This window comes from Equus asinus, chromosome 25, assembly GCF_041296235.1.
Source record: "Equus asinus isolate D_3611 breed Donkey chromosome 25, EquAss-T2T_v2, whole genome shotgun sequence".
NCBI classification, from domain to species: domain Eukaryota; kingdom Metazoa; phylum Chordata; class Mammalia; order Perissodactyla; family Equidae; genus Equus; species Equus asinus.
In genome coordinates this window covers 51,254,149-51,272,594 of record NC_091814.1, presented here as the reverse complement: position 1 = coordinate 51,272,594, position 18,446 = coordinate 51,254,149, and the positions used below count along the sequence as shown (strand labels likewise).

General features: G+C 33.9%; 1 protein-coding gene across 2 annotated transcripts in view; it reads right to left on the bottom strand.

Moving 5' to 3' along the window:
• KIFAP3 (kinesin associated protein 3) overlaps positions 1-18,446 on the bottom strand; it is a 150,837-nt gene that overhangs the window by 116,313 nt on the left and 16,078 nt on the right. For both annotated transcript variants that reach the window (XM_070497616.1, XM_014845164.3), the window contains exons 2-7: positions 18,088-18,219; positions 13,229-13,383; positions 11,028-11,083; positions 10,327-10,468; positions 2,182-2,281; positions 980-1,104 (exon numbers count right to left, since the gene is read on the bottom strand). In XM_070497616.1, coding sequence (XP_070353717.1) covers positions 980-1,104; positions 2,182-2,281; positions 10,327-10,468; positions 11,028-11,083; positions 13,229-13,383; positions 18,088-18,219 — 710 coding nt within the window. The remainder of the gene's footprint in view (positions 1-979; positions 1,105-2,181; positions 2,282-10,326; positions 10,469-11,027; positions 11,084-13,228; positions 13,384-18,087; positions 18,220-18,446) is intronic.

The following is an 18,446-nucleotide window of genomic DNA, read 5'->3' as shown; positions in this document are numbered from 1 at the left end:
AATGAATGGGAAGTAAAAAACATGATATTCAGCACAACAGGAATAATATCTTTCCTTTTTAAAGAGATCAATAAATATTGGGTCCAAAGAAACATTACTAGCATGGCTTGTTGATCTGCAAACTACGTCATATAAGAACAGATATGAATAAGCCAGGGCCTTAAATCTAGAAGAATTCAGTTGTAGAGGCAATATGGTAAATACCTTCAAATATAAGAAAAGTGATGTTGAAGAGAATATCCTTATTCTATATTACTTCAGTATGCAAGATTAGAACCAAGGGATAGAAATTAATGGGAAGTGGATTTTCATACACTAAGCAAAAGAACATTATAATAAATAGAATCCCAAGCCACAGAATGAACTAAATCAATAATCAGTGACACTGTTAAAGAAGAGACTAAATAACCCATTTGTAAGGGAATCTGTAGAAAAGATTCCTGTATTGAAAGATAGGTTAAAACAGATAATTTTCAAGGTTCCTTTCACAGGTTCTATCATTCTGCAGGCCTCTCAAATTTGTATGCATTAAGAAAAGCATTTTTGGGCTTATTTAGAAAAGTAGAATTTAAAACTATGTTCATCACCAAAATCACACCTATTCCAATCAGTCACCTCATTACATAGACAGAACTACATAAGCAACAATGGTGAGCCAGACTTCAGCTAATCAAAAGATCTTAGGGGATATAATGGTGTACCCACTTAGAGACTTACCAGTTCAGTTATCCAGGACACTACTATCTGTCCACCACCATCTTATCAATTAATTAAAGTCGGAAAGAGATAAAAAGTATACATCAATCTATATTCATTCTGATAGTTTCAATCTTCATCTTAACCTTCAACACTTTCTTGCATTTTTCCAAGAAATGTGAATGGCAAAAAGAAATAAAAAAAGAACAAAACCATCTCAATCCATCAAAGGTTATAACAACAGGCAACAACAGTAGGATGAAATGCCACTCTAAAAGGATATCAGCTTTCTTCTTCTTAGAAAGTTCTTCTTGCCAAAGCTCATGTCTTTTTAATTCATGATCAATAATATTCATACATAGAGCTCCAATTTTATAGTGAGTGATAAGTCCATGAAACTGAGAAAAGCTTTAAAGAAGAAATTTTAGTATGTATTCAAAGGAATACTTCTCTGGGTTCAGGAAATTTGTTATGGGTAAACACTGGCACAAACATTGTAGAAAATAAATTTGATATACATATTTCAATAAATGAATACACCAAAAGTATACTAGGAAGACTTGAAATTATAAGCTTACTTTAGCTCTATTTTAACATACTACTGTTACCTGAAGAGCAATTATTTTTAAGTTAGAAATTAAATAAAACACACTTTTTGTAATTAGCCACCATGTTATCTATTCAAATACTCTCAAAATAAGTTTTCAGACTACTGTCTAACAAAACTAAGAATATAACAATTCTATTATTGAATAAAACTCATACCAGAGAATAAACTAGTAAAGTATTAGTAATCAGGTTTTGCATATGTTTCCTAAACAAATCATTCATCCACATATTTGTTCAGTAAATATTTATTTGCCAATGCTAGCACATTTTTAGAATAGAGGCAAGTAATTCTCTAGGAATTCGCTAGAAACTTTTCACAATGTTTCAAGAAACATCTGTCCAAAGAATATATATGTATACATAATATATATGCTACATAACAGATATGTGTTTGTACACACATACATGTGTGTATGCATGTGTGTGTATAAATGAACAACATTTACTGGCACTTACTCTGGGTCAGGTTTTATTCTAAAAACTATCCGAAGAGGGTGCTACTACTTTATCCACAGTTTACAAATAAAGAAACTGAGGCACAGAGAAGTTAAGTAATGTAACCAAGATCACACAGCTAATAAACAGCAGGACTTGGATTCAAAGCCAGACAGATTACTTACAGTGCACACACTTTTAAGCTCTAAACCATTATACTACCCTACTGTGTGTGCACATGTACATACATGAGTGAGTGTAGACTGAATGAAAGAACAACAGAGAGGACAGAGAATGGGAAATAGAAGAAGAGTTGAGAGGCAGAGCATGGGCAGACACACAGGAAGATCAAGCGAACTAGTGATCTATAATCTAAGCCAATGACAGACAGAGAGAAACAGATGTAGACTAGCACTTGTTTTTCCTAATTTTTACACTTACCTGGAAAAGCAAAAAAAGATGTAAATTATGTTTGTAGCTAACTCAACACTTTGCTTCCAGTCTTCTCTCAGGACTCTTGCTAGTGCACCAAGGGCAGTTTCTAAAGAAAAAGGAGACATACAAAAATGATCATTTGTCTTGCGTCTGGTACAAAGGGTGATTGGTTTTAAACGTCTACTTATTAGTAAATAACAAAGCTAAGATAGAACTGGGACAAAAAAGTAGGATGCTTCTTTCCAACACAGAAAGCTCTTTCCAAAACTGAAACACAAGTTTAACTTAAAACTCTTAACACGCAGCTTTAAGTTGATAACTATAAAGAGAAAAATAAAATATGATTCAGAAAAAGTAACACAATAAGTATGTTATAGTGACAAAATAATAAAAAGACCATTTATTTCTTTATTTGCATTTCCACTTGTAATCTTGTTACTGTAGTACCAATTTTTTTCTTTTTTAACATCTGATTTAACATTAGTGAGTAAGTAAAAAACCTAGAATAAGTCTAAAAAAATAGCAAGCAGTTTAGCAGGCTAGTACTAGCTCCATTAAGCAAACTAATAACCAAATAAAATTTATACACAGAAAAATAATTCTAATATTTTAATCATTGTAAATTGATGCTAAAGACATAAAAAATCTTTCACAAAATTAGCTTCAGAATAGAATAATAAGCATTCTTGCTAGAGTTTTATCTTGAGAAAGGTAAAATCAATCCATCGATTAACAAGAATTACCATATATTAAGTAAACATAAAGTAATGAGACCAATTTCAAATTGTGTTGTTACATGGCTTACCTACTCTTAAAATAATAAAAAATTAAACGAAATATCTGTGTGTTATATAGAGACCATAATTCAACTCTCGTTAACAGGCACCCAGGACCTATTGTACTTTGTGTACTGCACTTACCAGTATTTATTATGGTAATGAAAATGTTCAGTTTATTTGAGCTTTCTGGCCAGATTATGAAACAAGAATACACTATATTATTAATCCACCTTAGTAAGGCATTTGTTAAACAAACTAAAAAACATCTTATAATAACATTTCACGATGTTATTCATATTCACAATGCAGAGTGCTGGTACAACATATACTTGACTCCAAAATTATTCTGGAGGCAAGTAAATAGGTAGGCAACGTACACTAACATGCAAAGGCTCCAAGAAGTCCTACTTAATAGAGAATCTGGTTTGGCCTTGTTTAATCCAGTATTACCAAAGGCACTTACCACTATAACACAGAGGGAACAGTATTTCTTAGACTATACTTTTGAAAATGATGTACCGTAATGTCATGAACTTAGGCATAGGTTATTGACCTATTTTCCAAATTTTATTTCATCTTACTCCTTTCATTTATCTCAGTTTTCTGAAGGCAGAACAGGTTATCACTCCCTAAAATCCCACTCCAGAGAATGGTCACTAGCTGACTTATCTGGGTGCTTGCTGGAAAGCTCCATTCCCAGGGTCTGTCTTTACAGTCTCGCATCACTTAACAATGGGATACATTCTGAGAAATGCGTCACAGGCAATTTCGTCACTGTGTGAACATCATAGAGTGTACTTACACAAATCAAGATGGTATAGCCTACTACACACACAGGTTATACTGGCAGCCTATTGCTCCTAGGCTACAAACCTGTATTGCATGTTACTGTACGGAATACTGTAGGCAATTATTACACAATGGTATTTGTGTATCTAAACATAGAAAAGGTACAATAAAAATACGACATAAAAGATAAAAAATGCTACACTTGTATAGGGCACTTACCATGCACTGACAGACAAGTGGTGTAGTTCTGCGCCTGGGAACTGAACCCGGGCTGCCAAAGCAGAGCACGCTGAATGTTAATCACTAGGCCATCAGGGCTGGCTCTGTAAATTTTTACTTTATATGTTTTTTATTTTTTTAAACTTTTCAACTCTTTTGTAATAGACCTTGGCTTAAGACACACATTGTAGAGTTGTACAAAAATATTTTCTTTCTTTATATCCTTACTCTATAAGCTTTTTACTACTTAAAAAAATTTTTTTTCTTTTTAAACTTTTTTGTTAAAAATGACGATATAAACACACACATTAGCCTAGGCCTACACAGGGTCAGGATCATCAATATCACTGCCTTCCATCATCTCCAAGGTCCTCAGGGGCAATAACACGCATGGAGCCGTCATCTCCTATGATAACAATGCCTTCTTATGGAATATCTCCTGAAGGATCTGCCTGAGGCTCATCTTGAGGAGGTGCCACGTTTTTCAGAAATAGGTCCATGGTGATTTGCTTGGTTTCTTTTTTTTCATCACAGATTTGCTTATAAGTTGATAATATACCATGACCATTCTTCTCTATTAATGAAAAGTGTCGGGGGTGCAAATTTTCAAACTTTTTAAGGAGCTTGCAGAGGTCTGCAAAAGCTCTCTTAAACCCTTCACTGTGAATTTTCTTGGGGGTTCTTCTCTTCCTTCTCCAGCAGTTTCCTTTCCTCTTGCCTCTTCTTCAGATACGTGTTCCTGTTCCAGTTCCAACAACTCACTAGTCAATTGCTCAGGAACCACCTCTAGGAGCTCCTCAAAGTGCTCTGCATCCACATCCAAGTTAAAGTTGTTTGCTATCTCAACCACAGCCTCACCAGTTTCTGAAACTTCTTCATCCTTGGCAAATCCTTTGAAGTTATAGACAAACCTCCTGAGTGTCTTCTTCCAGATGCCATTCATACACTCCTTGGTGAGATCACCCCAAGCCCAAGCAAAGTTCTTGATGCAGTCACAGATGTTGCAGTCCTTCCAGAACTGCATCAGTGTCTTCCTTAGTTGCAGCAATAGCCTGGGCAATGGTCCTCCTCAGGTAGTAGGCCTTAAAAGCTGCCACAACTCCTTGATCCATTGGTTGCATCAAAGAGGTGGTGTTTGGAGGAAGAAACACTGCTTTGATATTGGGATGAAGATCACCAATAAAAGGAGGATGTCCAGGAGCATTATCAACAATAAGCAAAATCTTCAAAGGTACGTTATTCTCCAAACAATACTTTTCCATTTTGCTGGCACAGCAATTCAGGAGGGGATCTTGAAAGAAAAGCTGGGTCATACTCACTACTCACTTTCACATTACGTAATGAATAACAATTCTTAAAGAGTTTAAACCACCCACAAATAGTAGTAAATTCAACATCATAGTTGGGTCCAGCCTTTTCTTTCAACATTGCAAACTGATCTTTTGCTTTGGCTGTGATCATCATGGTGCTAACAGGGACACACTTCTGTGTCTGGTCTTCAGTTTAGGTCATTAGACATTTCTCCATGTCTGATATAGGTCCTTCTCAAATTTTTGTTAGTCTTGCTGCCTTCACTGAAACAGATCCTTAAACAGCTTCTACTACTTTGTTCATGCTCTTCAAGATCATAGCTATGGTGGAATGGGACATACCTGACTGGTGAGCAATAACCATCACTGATTTTCCACCTTTGTAGTCCTCAATCACTTTCAATTTCATTTCCAGGTCAATCACTTGGTGTGGTCTCTTACTGGCAACATTAGCAGTGGATTTTGTAGACTTAGGGGCCATGACAAACAAAACAATGCAAGATGAAATCAAGCACGAGAGAAAATGATGCAATCAAGATGTGGTAAACATGAGATGTATGAGGCTGCTGTCATAATAACACGGCATACCATTTCACGGTAAATGTTTTTTTCTAAGTAGAAAGAGTACACTACAAAATAACCATAAAAAGAATAGTATAGCATACTGTATACATAAACCAGTAACATAGTCATTTATCATTATCAAGTATTATATATTGTATATAATTGTATGTGCTATACTTTTACAAGACTGGCAGCGCAGATTTGTTTACACCAGCATCACCCAAACAAGTGAGTAACACGTTTTGCTATGACATTATGATGTCACTAGGCAAGAGGAATTTTTCAACTTCATTATAATCTCATGGGACCACCACTGTATACGTGGACTGTTATTGACTGAAATGTCATTATGCAGTGCATGACTGTACTTTACCTGAGTCAGAGCTTACTCTGTAAAGACAGCCTTACACTCAGGGCATTTGTTGAAAACTACTGGTAGTAACATTGCAGTTCTGTGTGGCAGCCTTGTCAGCTGGAGTTAACAAGAGGCGGATAAAAACACTTTAAAAGGAAAAACTGGGAAATTATATAATCACAGGGTCTTCAAAAAGCTCCAACATGAGAAGCTAGATGCCCATGTACATGTGCAAGAATGTGCACATGCCAGGGAAAGATCAGAGAAGGACCTAATCTCTCTCCTCTAGCCAACCTTGGGGCAATGAACAAGCAGGAAGTGCAGGGTAAGCCTTGTAAACTACCTGCTTGAGCACTGAGGACATACCCCAACACACACACAAAGAGCACCTCAGCAAAGGCTGGGGCACTTAGTGCCAGGCATTTAGGAAAATCTCTATTCAGACATTAGCTATCACTAAACTAACTGAGCAGAGGCTTCAGGAGCTGCACAAAGAACACACTTTATAGAATTAATCCAGGAAACTCATTAAACAAACAAACAGCAAAACTAACAAGCCCTAGAGGGAGTGGGAATCTGATTTCCCAAGTTGCCACAATATTATTTCAACAACAACAACAACAAAAAATACAAGATATGCAAAGAAACAGGACAGTACATCCCATAATCAGGAAATAAGAGCAGTCAATAGAAACTGACCATGAGGAAGCTCAGACATTGAACTTATGAGACAAAGATTTTAAATCAGCTATTGTAAATATGTCTCACCAAATAACGATACCAATAAAGAGATACAAACTATAAAAAATAAACCAAATAGAAATTCTGGAGTTGCAAAGTACAATATCTGAAATGAAAAATTTATTAGAAATCTTAACAGCAGATGTGAACTAGAAAAAGAATCAACAAATGAAAAAGGCAGGTCAATGAAGATCATCCAGTCTAAGGAACAAAAAGAAAAAAGAATGAAAAATAAACAGAGCCTCAAAGACTTATGGAACACCAACTCATACTAACATAAACATAATGGGAGTCCCAAGAGGAGAGAAGAAAAGGAACTAAATGATTATTTAACAAAATAATAGCCAAAAACTTCTCAAGTTTGATGAAAAACCTTAATCTGCACATTCAAGAAGCCCCACAAACTTCAAGCAAGATAAGCTCAAAGATATCAACACCTAACAACATCATAGTCAAACTGGCAAAAGCCAAAGGCAAAGAAAATGTTGAAAGCAGCAAGAGAAAAGCAGCTCAATATGTACACAGGATCCTCAATAAGATTAACAGCTGATTTAACAACAGAAACCATAGATACATGAAGACAGCATGATGACATTCAAAGTGCTTAAAGAAGACGACTGTCAACCAAGATTCTATATCAAGCAAAACCATCCTTCAAACACCAAAAAAAATTAAGTCATTCCTAGGTAAACAAAATGTAGAGAATTTGCTGATGGCAGAACTTCTCTATGAAAAATACTTAAAAGGAGTCCTTCAGGCTGAAATGGAAGGATACTGGAGAGTAACTTAAATTCACACAAAGAAACAAAGAACACCAGCAAAGGTAACTATATAGATAAATTTAAAAGACAGTATAAATAATTCTAATTGTACTCTTTTCTTCTATCTGATTAAAAAATATATATATCAGTAAGTATAATACTGTGCTAATGGGCTGATAATGTATAAATATGTAATTTGTATGACTAGAATAGTACAAAGGAGTGGGGAGGAAATAGAAGGATATTGGAGCAAAGTTTTTGCCGTTAAAAGTTTTTGCTTACTGTTAAAATTAAGTTGGTATTAATTTGAACTAGATTATTTTAATTTAAGATGGTAACTGGAATCCCAGGACAACCATTAGGAAAATAATTCAGGAAAACACAGTAAAAGAACAAGAGGATTAAAATGGTATACTAGAAAATATATTTAACATAAAAGATGTTCAATAAATATAAATGTATTAAATATATGTAAATAAAAACTAAACATAAATATATTTAACATAAAAGAAAGTAATAATAGAAAAACTGAGGAACAAAAAAAAAGACAGAAAACAAATACAAAATGTCAGGTGACAATGCTACTTTATGAGTAATTACATCAATGGTAAAAAGACTAAACACTCCATTCAAGAGGCAGAAATTGGCAGAATGGATTAAAAAAAACGTGATGCAACTACATGCTTTCTATAGCAGAATATTAGATTCAATGACAAAAATTTGGTGAAAGTAAAAGGATGGAAACATATATCATGCAAAAAAAGAGAAGTAATAGATTGAGAGAAACTTTCTAAGTACATAAAAAAAGAATATAAATATGCTATATATATGTATATATTTATGTATATAAAAGAGAAAGGATATATATTCACATATAAATATACATACACTCATATATATGTGTGTGTATATATATATATATAGAAATACTTAAGATATGAATATAAACTGCATAGGGTAGGAATTCCAAAAGTCTAATGACATGAGAATAGATCAAATTCATAAGGAATCAGGCAAATGCAACTTAAAACAAAAAGGTGCTGTTTACTATCAATAATACAATAGCAAAAATTTTAAAGTTTGACAACTTTCACATTCTGTTGCTATGGGGATAGAGTGGTACAACCATTTTGGAGGGCAATTTAGCAATGTCTCTTAAGACATTATAACATGTATTTCTATATGACCTTTGTGTACACATCCTAAAGAAACCCTTGCTTGTGTATATAAGAAGATAGGTACAAAGATGTTCACTGAAACAATATTCTGTACTGAAAAATCTAGAAACAAGTTAATGATGATCAATTGAGGAAACGCTAGAAGAATACATATAATTTCATAAAATACAATAATAAAAAGTAGTTTAAAATTGATTACATTATATGCATATATATGCACGTAATCTCAAAACATTACGGCATGAAGAAAAAAATTACCAAGTAAGAAGTACGACATAAAAATTCATGTAAGGCAATATTCTATATTTTAATACAGGAAAAAAACCTACACACATATATATGTAAATGTATGAAAAAGATCTGAAAGAATGCACTCCAAACTCCTAACAGAAAATAAAGAGTAATGGTCAAAGGGGGTTTTATCTGTAATATTCTAATTCTTTTAAAACAGTATATTAATATATGAGTTGTATATATATATTTTTTTTGCTGAGGAATATTCGCCCTGGGCTAACATCTGTGCCAATCCTCCTCTATTTTTTTGTATGTGGGAAACTTCCACAGTGTGACTGTTGAAGAAAGTATGTCTGTGCTCAGGATCTGAAACTGTGAACTCAGGCCACCAAAGAGGAGTGTGTGGAATTTTAACCACTCTGCCAGCGGCCGGGCCCATGAGTTGTATAATTTTAAAAATACTTAAGATGTACAAATTTCCTAACTGAAATATTGGTAATGTCCTAAGACTCTCTGGACAGATCTCTGGATATATGCACCAAGCTACAAAGTATTGGTGTGCACTGTGCAGCCTCCATAAAATGAGCTGAACAAGAGAGAAAAAGGTATTTTTTCTTATGTGATGGAAATCAGGTAATAATGACATCTCCATATTTTATTTCTGGCATAAGTATACTTAGAAAACTATGCATTTAAAATAATTCTTTAGTGGCATTACTGAGAAAAAAGAGATTTTAAGAGGACTTTACCTCCTTTTTCTATATTACTTAGCACTTTTAATGAAACAAAAGCAAATACCTGGCATCAAACCAATCTAAATGAAATTATAAAGATTAATGTCTTTCGCTGTGCTCCTAAAAGAAAACGAACATTGGAACTCTAACTAATAAAAGCATATAGGCACATGTGCAAATGTCAAAAGTCTGACATTGTACGCTAGTTCAAAGAATAAAAAAAGTCTTCCAGATTAGAAGAAAAGATACAATACCGTTAATTTTCCTTGTTTAAATTAAATGATTTGTGAATTCTCCAAAGAATATTTAAATGTTATGCTCTCATGTTAAGAAATCTGAATAAGAAAGAAGCTAATAAAGAGCTGGGAAATAAGTGCATTCCTAAATTTGGTATAAATAATTTTAGCTTATTCCTCTATCATAATAAATTCAAAAATCATATTTCACAATAATTTTTGTACTTTAAATATTTAGAGATATAAGTCACCATTCAATAGTAGTTCTTCCAAGTTATCAGGATTTCGAGCAAGCTGTAGAATCAAAGCAGAACCCCGAACCTTGTCAGGAATGTCTTCATATAATAACTCAATGTATTCATCCATGTCATTAATGTTAGCGACTTCATCAATCTAAAATAGAAGAAAAAGAAGGAAGTCCTCTAAAAGAACAACAATGCTCAAGAGAGCCACTGTCAAAGGAATCATATTTTGTGATCAATATATTACCCTTTATAATAATTACACAAGTTTTCAAAAGACTCATGGAAGCCTTCTTTTTGTAGAGAGGGAAATTAGACCTTTGAGTGCTAGGACTCCAACACAAATGTAGTTATAAACCATATGATAAAATGAGACATACACAAACTCTAAAAATGGTCTATCAATAGAAAGTATCTTAAATGTAATGCAAAATAATTTGTACCTACTATAATAAACTATTTCAAAACATATCGCAGTAAGAATATTTATAATATTTGACAACTTATTTTATCAAAATAAATTGTCTGAAAAACACTCCCAACAATTTTTGCCTTTACCAACTAAATACTAATTTTCTACCTTTTCCAAGTACTTTTAAGTTCAATCGTTTTTAAAATTCCACATCCATTTAATGTAATTGTATGAATTAGTGATAGTAAAAGGCAACATTTTACAATCAGTTCTCTATTAGGTAAGAATATAGTCTTACCTCCATTCCTTCAAAAGGAGGTGGATCTTTAGGCTTACTTGATTTTTCTTTTTTTTCTGTAAAAAGAAATTATTTTTTAATGAAAACTAGGTTTTCAGGGTTTCTGGGTAATTTTTATTTTCAGCAGCTGAGTTTAACTTTAGCTAAGCTGGGAATCTTAAAACAGAATAGTCTATGAAATAAACTTTTTTCCAATGTATAAAAATTGCTCATGTATAATCCATCTGTTCTAATGAGGATATCAAGGACAGTATAAATGAGTAAACTCTATAAATAATCCCAAAATTATATCAGGCAGCCATTTTAACTTTCTCCTTGGTTAACTTTTTGGGTATGTAAACAGCCAGACTTGCCAACAAGGAGCAAAATAGTCTATTTTAAGTATTCTTTCTTTCCCTTCCTAATTCACATTTAAGGTGGGAACAAGAAAATTGACAAAGCAAAGAAAAGAAAAATGAATGAGTTGAGTACATAATATAAAAACGAAAATGAAAATTAACAAAGGAAAAGGAAAAGAAATGACCTGGGTTAAAGTTAAAAGCTAAAATAAACAACAGCTTCTAATTAATGTTTTTAACAAGTAAAATTAGGATTATAAATTAAAAGGCAAATATTTAATGTCTGTGATAATTTAATCCTCACCTCTTCTCAAACAAATTAAACAGGTGTCTAAAGGTGCTGAATATGACTTTGAGCCATTCACATTACTGAATTATTTAATTCATAGTAGAATTCCATTTTCTAACAAAAATATTATCAAAAATACTTCACTGATTTGGGTCGAAAAACCTAAGCAATGCATGTACATCAAAATAAGCTTGAGTAGTATCAAAATTTTGATTCTATAATTAGCAAACATGTTTTCCATGTAAAAGGAATTAGCTCTGATTGTTTTCAGAGGATGGTAGCCATTTTAGATAAGGTTATGCTTTCTCAACAGCTAGATTTTGCCTCAAACAGATAATTTACTATGACAGCGGTTTTAATGAAGCAAAGAAAAAAATCATTTAAGGTAAAAAATCACATAATCAAATAAGTATTACTGTTTTGTTTCCATCACTTTTAGGGCAAGATTTCTGGCTTTGAAATAGTGAATATCAAGTAAAAAAGTTAAGAAAAATGGAATAGTTTTTAAAAAATAAGTATATATTTAATATAATATAGCATTTCATATATGTTATCAAAAGTTAATATTTATTTAGGGGCTGGCCTGGTTGCGTAGTGGTTAGGTTCACATGTTCTGCTTCCATGGCCCTGGGTTCGCCAGTTTGGATCCTGGGCATGGACCTAGCACCGTTTGGCATGGACCTAGCACCAATCATCAAGCCATGCTGTGGTGGCATCCCATATAAAATAGAGGAAGATTGGCATAGATATTAGCTCAGCGACAATCTTCCTCACAAAAAAACCCAAAAAACTTCAGCATTTACAAGCGATTTCAAAGACACCATATTTAAAACTCACCCGTGGTGAAAGAAAGATACATAAAATAATAAATACTATGAAATAGAATAACTAACCATTCATAATAATCTGAGATAATCTTCCATTTAAATGTCTGTATTTTTATTTTGTTTCATTTTGGTTTAGAGTATTTGAAAATGCCTTCTATAAATAATTAATTGCTTAGCTCTAATATTTCAATGGCTTGGTTCTTTTATGAGGAAACTAAAGACAGAAGAATGGCAACAATAGAGATGTTGAGGAATGAAAATATAATATTTTTCTAAAAAAGATTCATAAAACATATCTTTAAAATGGTCTAAAGCATATGACATATTTTAACATTTAAATACTTAAGTAATAAATTCAAATTATATTAAATGTCAATAGGAAATTTAGAAAATATAAATCTAGTTGGGGTAGCAAAAACAGGTTTTCTGCCCCAAATTCTCTCCTTTTATTACTCTAGAATGACTATGACAGACATTTGCTTTTTTATTCTTTATTTCAGCATATTTGTACACACACACATACACACACACAAACACACAGTATGAAACAGAAACAGATCATTTTGTGTGGAAGCATCTAATATAAAAGCCTGAATGTTGGAAACTATTATATTTATTCATTTTTTCATTCATTTAGCTATTCACAGCACTGGCAAAAAAAAATCCCACCATTCAAATACTGAAAGCACAAACTATAGTCAAACAACTCTGGTTTTGCATTAAAAAGTCAGGAATTCTTCTACTTACCTTTTCCTGACAATGAATCACGGCGGTTCTGTAGATAGTACAACAGCTGTTCTACCTCACTTAGTTTCGAGGGATGAATGAGCTTACATTCTTCAACCACCTTCCGTGCCAGGGAAGTTATATCTGTGTTGGCATTGAGACTCTTAAGACGAATGCTGCAAGCATATCAGAATTTTCCAACTCAGGTATTATTAAAGTAAGTGATAATTTAATGTCTTTCAAATAATTTATAAAGCATTTAAATACACCTGACATAGACTCTTTTAGCAAAATATAACGAAGTATTAGACATAATTAGGCTTAGAAAAATGCAAAGCAATGATTTTCTTTCAACTAGACAAATGAGATAACAAAGGAAAGATAAAATCTACATCTGACTCTTCTAAGCAGGACAGCATATTCAAAGATTTAGTTTTAAAACAGTATTTCTGATGTAATATATATAAAGTCTTTAGTCATTATTGGATGTGAGAATCCATACTGCCAAAAATGAATCATTTTCTTGACCATATTCACAAGCATTTAATTTTTTTACTTAGTGCCAAGATACAATATCGATATTTTCAGATTCTGTTATTCTGGTGGAAATTAAATAGAAGGAAGAAGAAAAAAAGGCAAGACACATTTTAAGACCTATATGAGGAATTCTGGGGAACAACTGAATATATTTTATACTTGTTAGTACATTAAAAAATAATAGACCAGCTTCTCCCTCCTTTTAAATTTAGTCCAGGAGATTCATTGGAAGCTCAACAAGAGAACGTTGTTCTGAATCTAGAAACAATTGCCAATTTACACGGAATCATGGCACCAGGGAGAGCTATGAAGACATAAAATTAGGTTCAGGGTGAAGACTCAAACTGGTGGCAAAAGACTCTTTCAAGCAGATGCTCTCACGCAAGTCTTAGCTTCAAAAAGAGAAACATAAGGGGCTACCCAGTGGCATAGTGATTGAGTTTGTGAGCTCCACTTTGGTGGCCTGGGGTTCACAGGTTCAGATCCCGGGCGTGGACCTAGCACCACTCATCAAGCCATGCTGTGGCAGCATCCCACATAAAACAGAGGAAGACTACCACAGATGTTAGCTCAGAAACAATCTTCCTCAAGCAAAAAGAGGAAGATTGGCAACAGACGTTAGCTCAGGGCAAAGCTTCCTCACACACACAGAAAAGAGAGAAACAGAAGAAAGCAGCCACTGTGCAGGATTATTTCTTGGTGAAGATGGCCAATTTTTGGAGCAACATCAACGTATTAGAGGCAGCAGGGACAGAGAGCTCAGAAAAATGCCCTGTATTCAGCATTTGTGAAATCATTATTCAGATGTAGATGATCTCTCCTGAAATAAGTCCAATAGAATGACTTAGATATTATTCCCAGCTATATAGCCATCCCCAAATCTGCTCCTCTTAGAATTCTACAAGCTACCTAATACCCTTTAATAAATTCCTTTTATGCTTAAATTTGCTATAGTGGCTTCTAATATTTGTAACAAGAATCACAGCAACACTCTGTCCCTTTATTTTTTCTTTAATCAATTTGGCTGTTTATGCTCCTACCTTTTAAGTCTTTTAAACTGTTGATTATATTTTTGTGTAATTTTAGCCGCATATGCGAGGGCAGAGATAGAAAGGAGAGTACACTCAGAGAAAAACTCTCAAAAGACCTCTCCATGTTTAAATTTAACAAGAAACTGGGAAATCTTGACAGTTTCTATAAATCTGATTGAAAAGAGGCACAACAGAAACTCTATAAATATATATTTTAAAAATTTCTTACTAGTCTTCTTTAGAGCAGTTTTAGGTTTACAGAGAAACTGCAGAAAGTAGAGTTCCCATACGTATATTTCCATTACAGCTGCCCAACCCCCCCACGCCCTGCCCTATATAGTTTTTTCTACTATCAGCATCTTGCATTAGCGTGGTACCTTTGCTACAACTGATGAACCAATACTGACACATTATTATTAACTAAAGTCCACAGTTTACATTAGGGTTCACTCTTTGTATTGTACAGTTCTATGGGCTGTGACAAATGCATCATGCCATGTATCCACCATTAAGATATCATACAGAATAGTTTTACTCCCTTAAAAATGCACTGGGATCCAGCTATTCTCCTTCCCACGCCCTGAACCCCTGACAACCTCTAATCTTTTTTACTTTAGTTTTGCCTTTTCTAGAAGGTCACCCAGTTGGAATCACACAGTATGTAGTTTTACCAGTCTGGCTTCTTTTACTTAGTAATATGCATTTAGGTTCCTTCATGTCTTTTCAGAGCTTCATAGTCGATTTCTTTTTAGCACTAAATAATACCTAACTCTATGGATATACCACAGTTTGTTGACTCGTTTGCTTATTGAAGGGTGTCTTGGTTGCTTCCAATTGTTGCCAACTATAAATAAAGCTGCTATAAACATTCATGTGCAGGTTTTTGTGCGGACATGTTTTCAATTCATTTGGGTTAACACGTAGGAGCACAACTGCTGGATCGTATGGTAAGCCTATGTTTAGCTTTGTAAGAAACTGCCAAACTGTCCGCCAGAGTGGCTATACCATTTTATATTCCCACCATCCATGAAAACGTTCCAGTTGCTCTACATCCTCACCAGCATTTGTTGCTGTCAGTGTTTGATTTTACCCATTCTAATAGGTGTGCAGTGGTATCTTGATTTAACAATGCAGATTTTCTATCTTTTTTAGATCTGTTTTTCAACCAACATATATATTAGCAATCTGATTCATCTTTCTCCCCATCCAAGATAACATATTTTCTCCTTTTAGTGTCTAAGTCTCTCTCCTAAATCCTTCCCTAATTATAAAAGACAAAGCAAAAACAGGTAGTACCAGAATTTTTAGGAAATGTCAGCTATATGTTTACTGATTATTCCTATAATAAAAAAACAGAATCTTCATTAGGCAGTCCATGCCTATTAAGAACACCAACAAGTCACAAGCAAAACACCTATATTATTTTGGGACTATAACCCTCAGTTTCTTATAAAGAAATCATCAGAAAACCGGGACTCTGTTGAAGATAGGCTTATACATTCCTTTGTCCAATAAGGGAGAATGAAATATAAGATAGCACTGACTACCCTAATTCAATGACAGTTTCACTTCATACCTATCTCAATCTATATGCATGTCCCCTCAAAATCCTCACCTCCAGCTGCCATCATTGATAAAGCATCTTGAACTATCAACAAACCATATCCTCCTACTGGTGCCACAATGATTCCTCTTCAAATCTTGTGCAGCCAGAGTTTAGTATCACAAGGTTGAGTTACTCAAGTTTTTCCCTTACTGATGTTTAATTCCACTTACCGTAGCCACAGTTGGTAGTAACTCTTTCCAGGTGGCTGGCTCTCTAGTGAATGTATCCCTTGTCTAGAAAGCCTGCAGATTTTCAAACCTTAACAACATTCCCTTATTCTAGTTGAATAAAGCTACTGATTGCATTCTTAAGAACTAAAAACTAAATTTCTCTCATGAAATGTGGATGTATTAGGTTCTAAAGGCAGACTCTGATATGTTAGCGTTTCTTTGGAAATCAAATTAATAAGATCTCAAGAGATTTTCACATTTTCTCAAGTGTACAAGACTCAGGCAGCAATCAGAAATACACAAATGGAAGTGAAAAAGTGTGATAAAACAAAAAGTGTGAGCATGTGAATTAGAATCTACAGTGTGGGTATGTGTGTATGCAAGTGTATTTCTCTTCTAGTGGATTATCCAAGGACTCAGTTATTTTCAATGAATTATCTGTGTAACTTAGTCTCCTTCCAACCCAAATAAGAAGATAGATTAGAGATCTTAGTAAGACACTAAGCAGCTTCTCTTTTCAGGGTGCTATACACCAAAGTTTATCAGTTGCAGCACTATTAAAATTTTGGGTCAAATAACTGGTCGTTTTTAGGTGGCTATCTTGGGCACTGTAGGATGTTTAGCAGCACACTGGCCTTTATCCACTAGATGCCAATAGCTCCCCTCCAGTTATGACAACCAAATATGTCTCCAGGCATTGCCAAATGTACCCTGGCAGAAAAATCACAACCAGTTAACCACTGCTATATATTTAAAATAAAGTGCTTTTCAGTGTGCTAAATACTATCACATACACTGCCAGCAGCCTGAATATACTTAATACTACCCAAACACACTAAAATTCTCTTTAACTAGTTCCCAAATCCAAACTTTTCATGGGGGGAAGAAGGTTGGGAGAGAATACTAGGTGATCTCAGACCTTCTCTATTTCCACAAAACTATGGAAAAAGGGCAAGATCCTCACCAGGACAACTGCAGAATTAAAGAAAAAGGCCAGTTCCCAAGGGGTTCTGGGAGATCTAAGCTCATCTCACTGAGTCAGAAAATACTTGTCTTATTATTAACATCTTTCAGAGGGCTAGATTTTTAAGAGATGAATTCAAGGTGCATGTCCCATTTGAGAATTTTGGAAGTCATACCCCTCTCTGCAATTCCAGGGAAGAAAGAAGAACACAGGATCCCCTAAAATACAAATTTCCTAAATTCAGCTAAAAAGTCTCACATAAACATATCTTTTATAATTGATTTCATAAGTTGTAGTAGTTTATATTCTATTATATGCATTTACTAAATGGGATAAATCAGAATAAGTATTTTTCAGCAGGTTTCCATTATGCTTACATAAACACAATTTTCTCTGGAATAAATATACTCCATATTTATAGTCTAAAATAGTCTCCGTTTCACTAAATGAAGTATGTCTAAAAGAATGCCATAACCATTTATCATCTATGCAGATTTAAATAACATCAGATTTGTACAAAGTTTGTATAAGGTTCACTATTTTCAAAATGTGCACAAATGAAGAAAACTTACATTTTTTGGCATTCCTTTCGTTCTCCCAACATGGGATCCCCCATTTCTCCAAGAATGGTAGCTTCCACTTCATATTGAACAATGAGTGCTTTTTCTGATGGATGAACATCAATATTTCCTCCTTTAACCTTCCTATATATAAAATAAAAAACGGCATAGCTAGATTACAAACTCACAAAATGTCCAGGGTTTTTATCCAGTTCCTAGTTCCAAAAACATGTGGGCTGGATTAACATATACATTTAAATCAGATTTACTCTTAACTTGGGCAGAGAAATAACTCTTTTTCTCCAACTCTGTAAGCTCTGTACTATACTTATAATTCTTGGTCTTGCAGAAAGTACCTTTATGAATAGTTG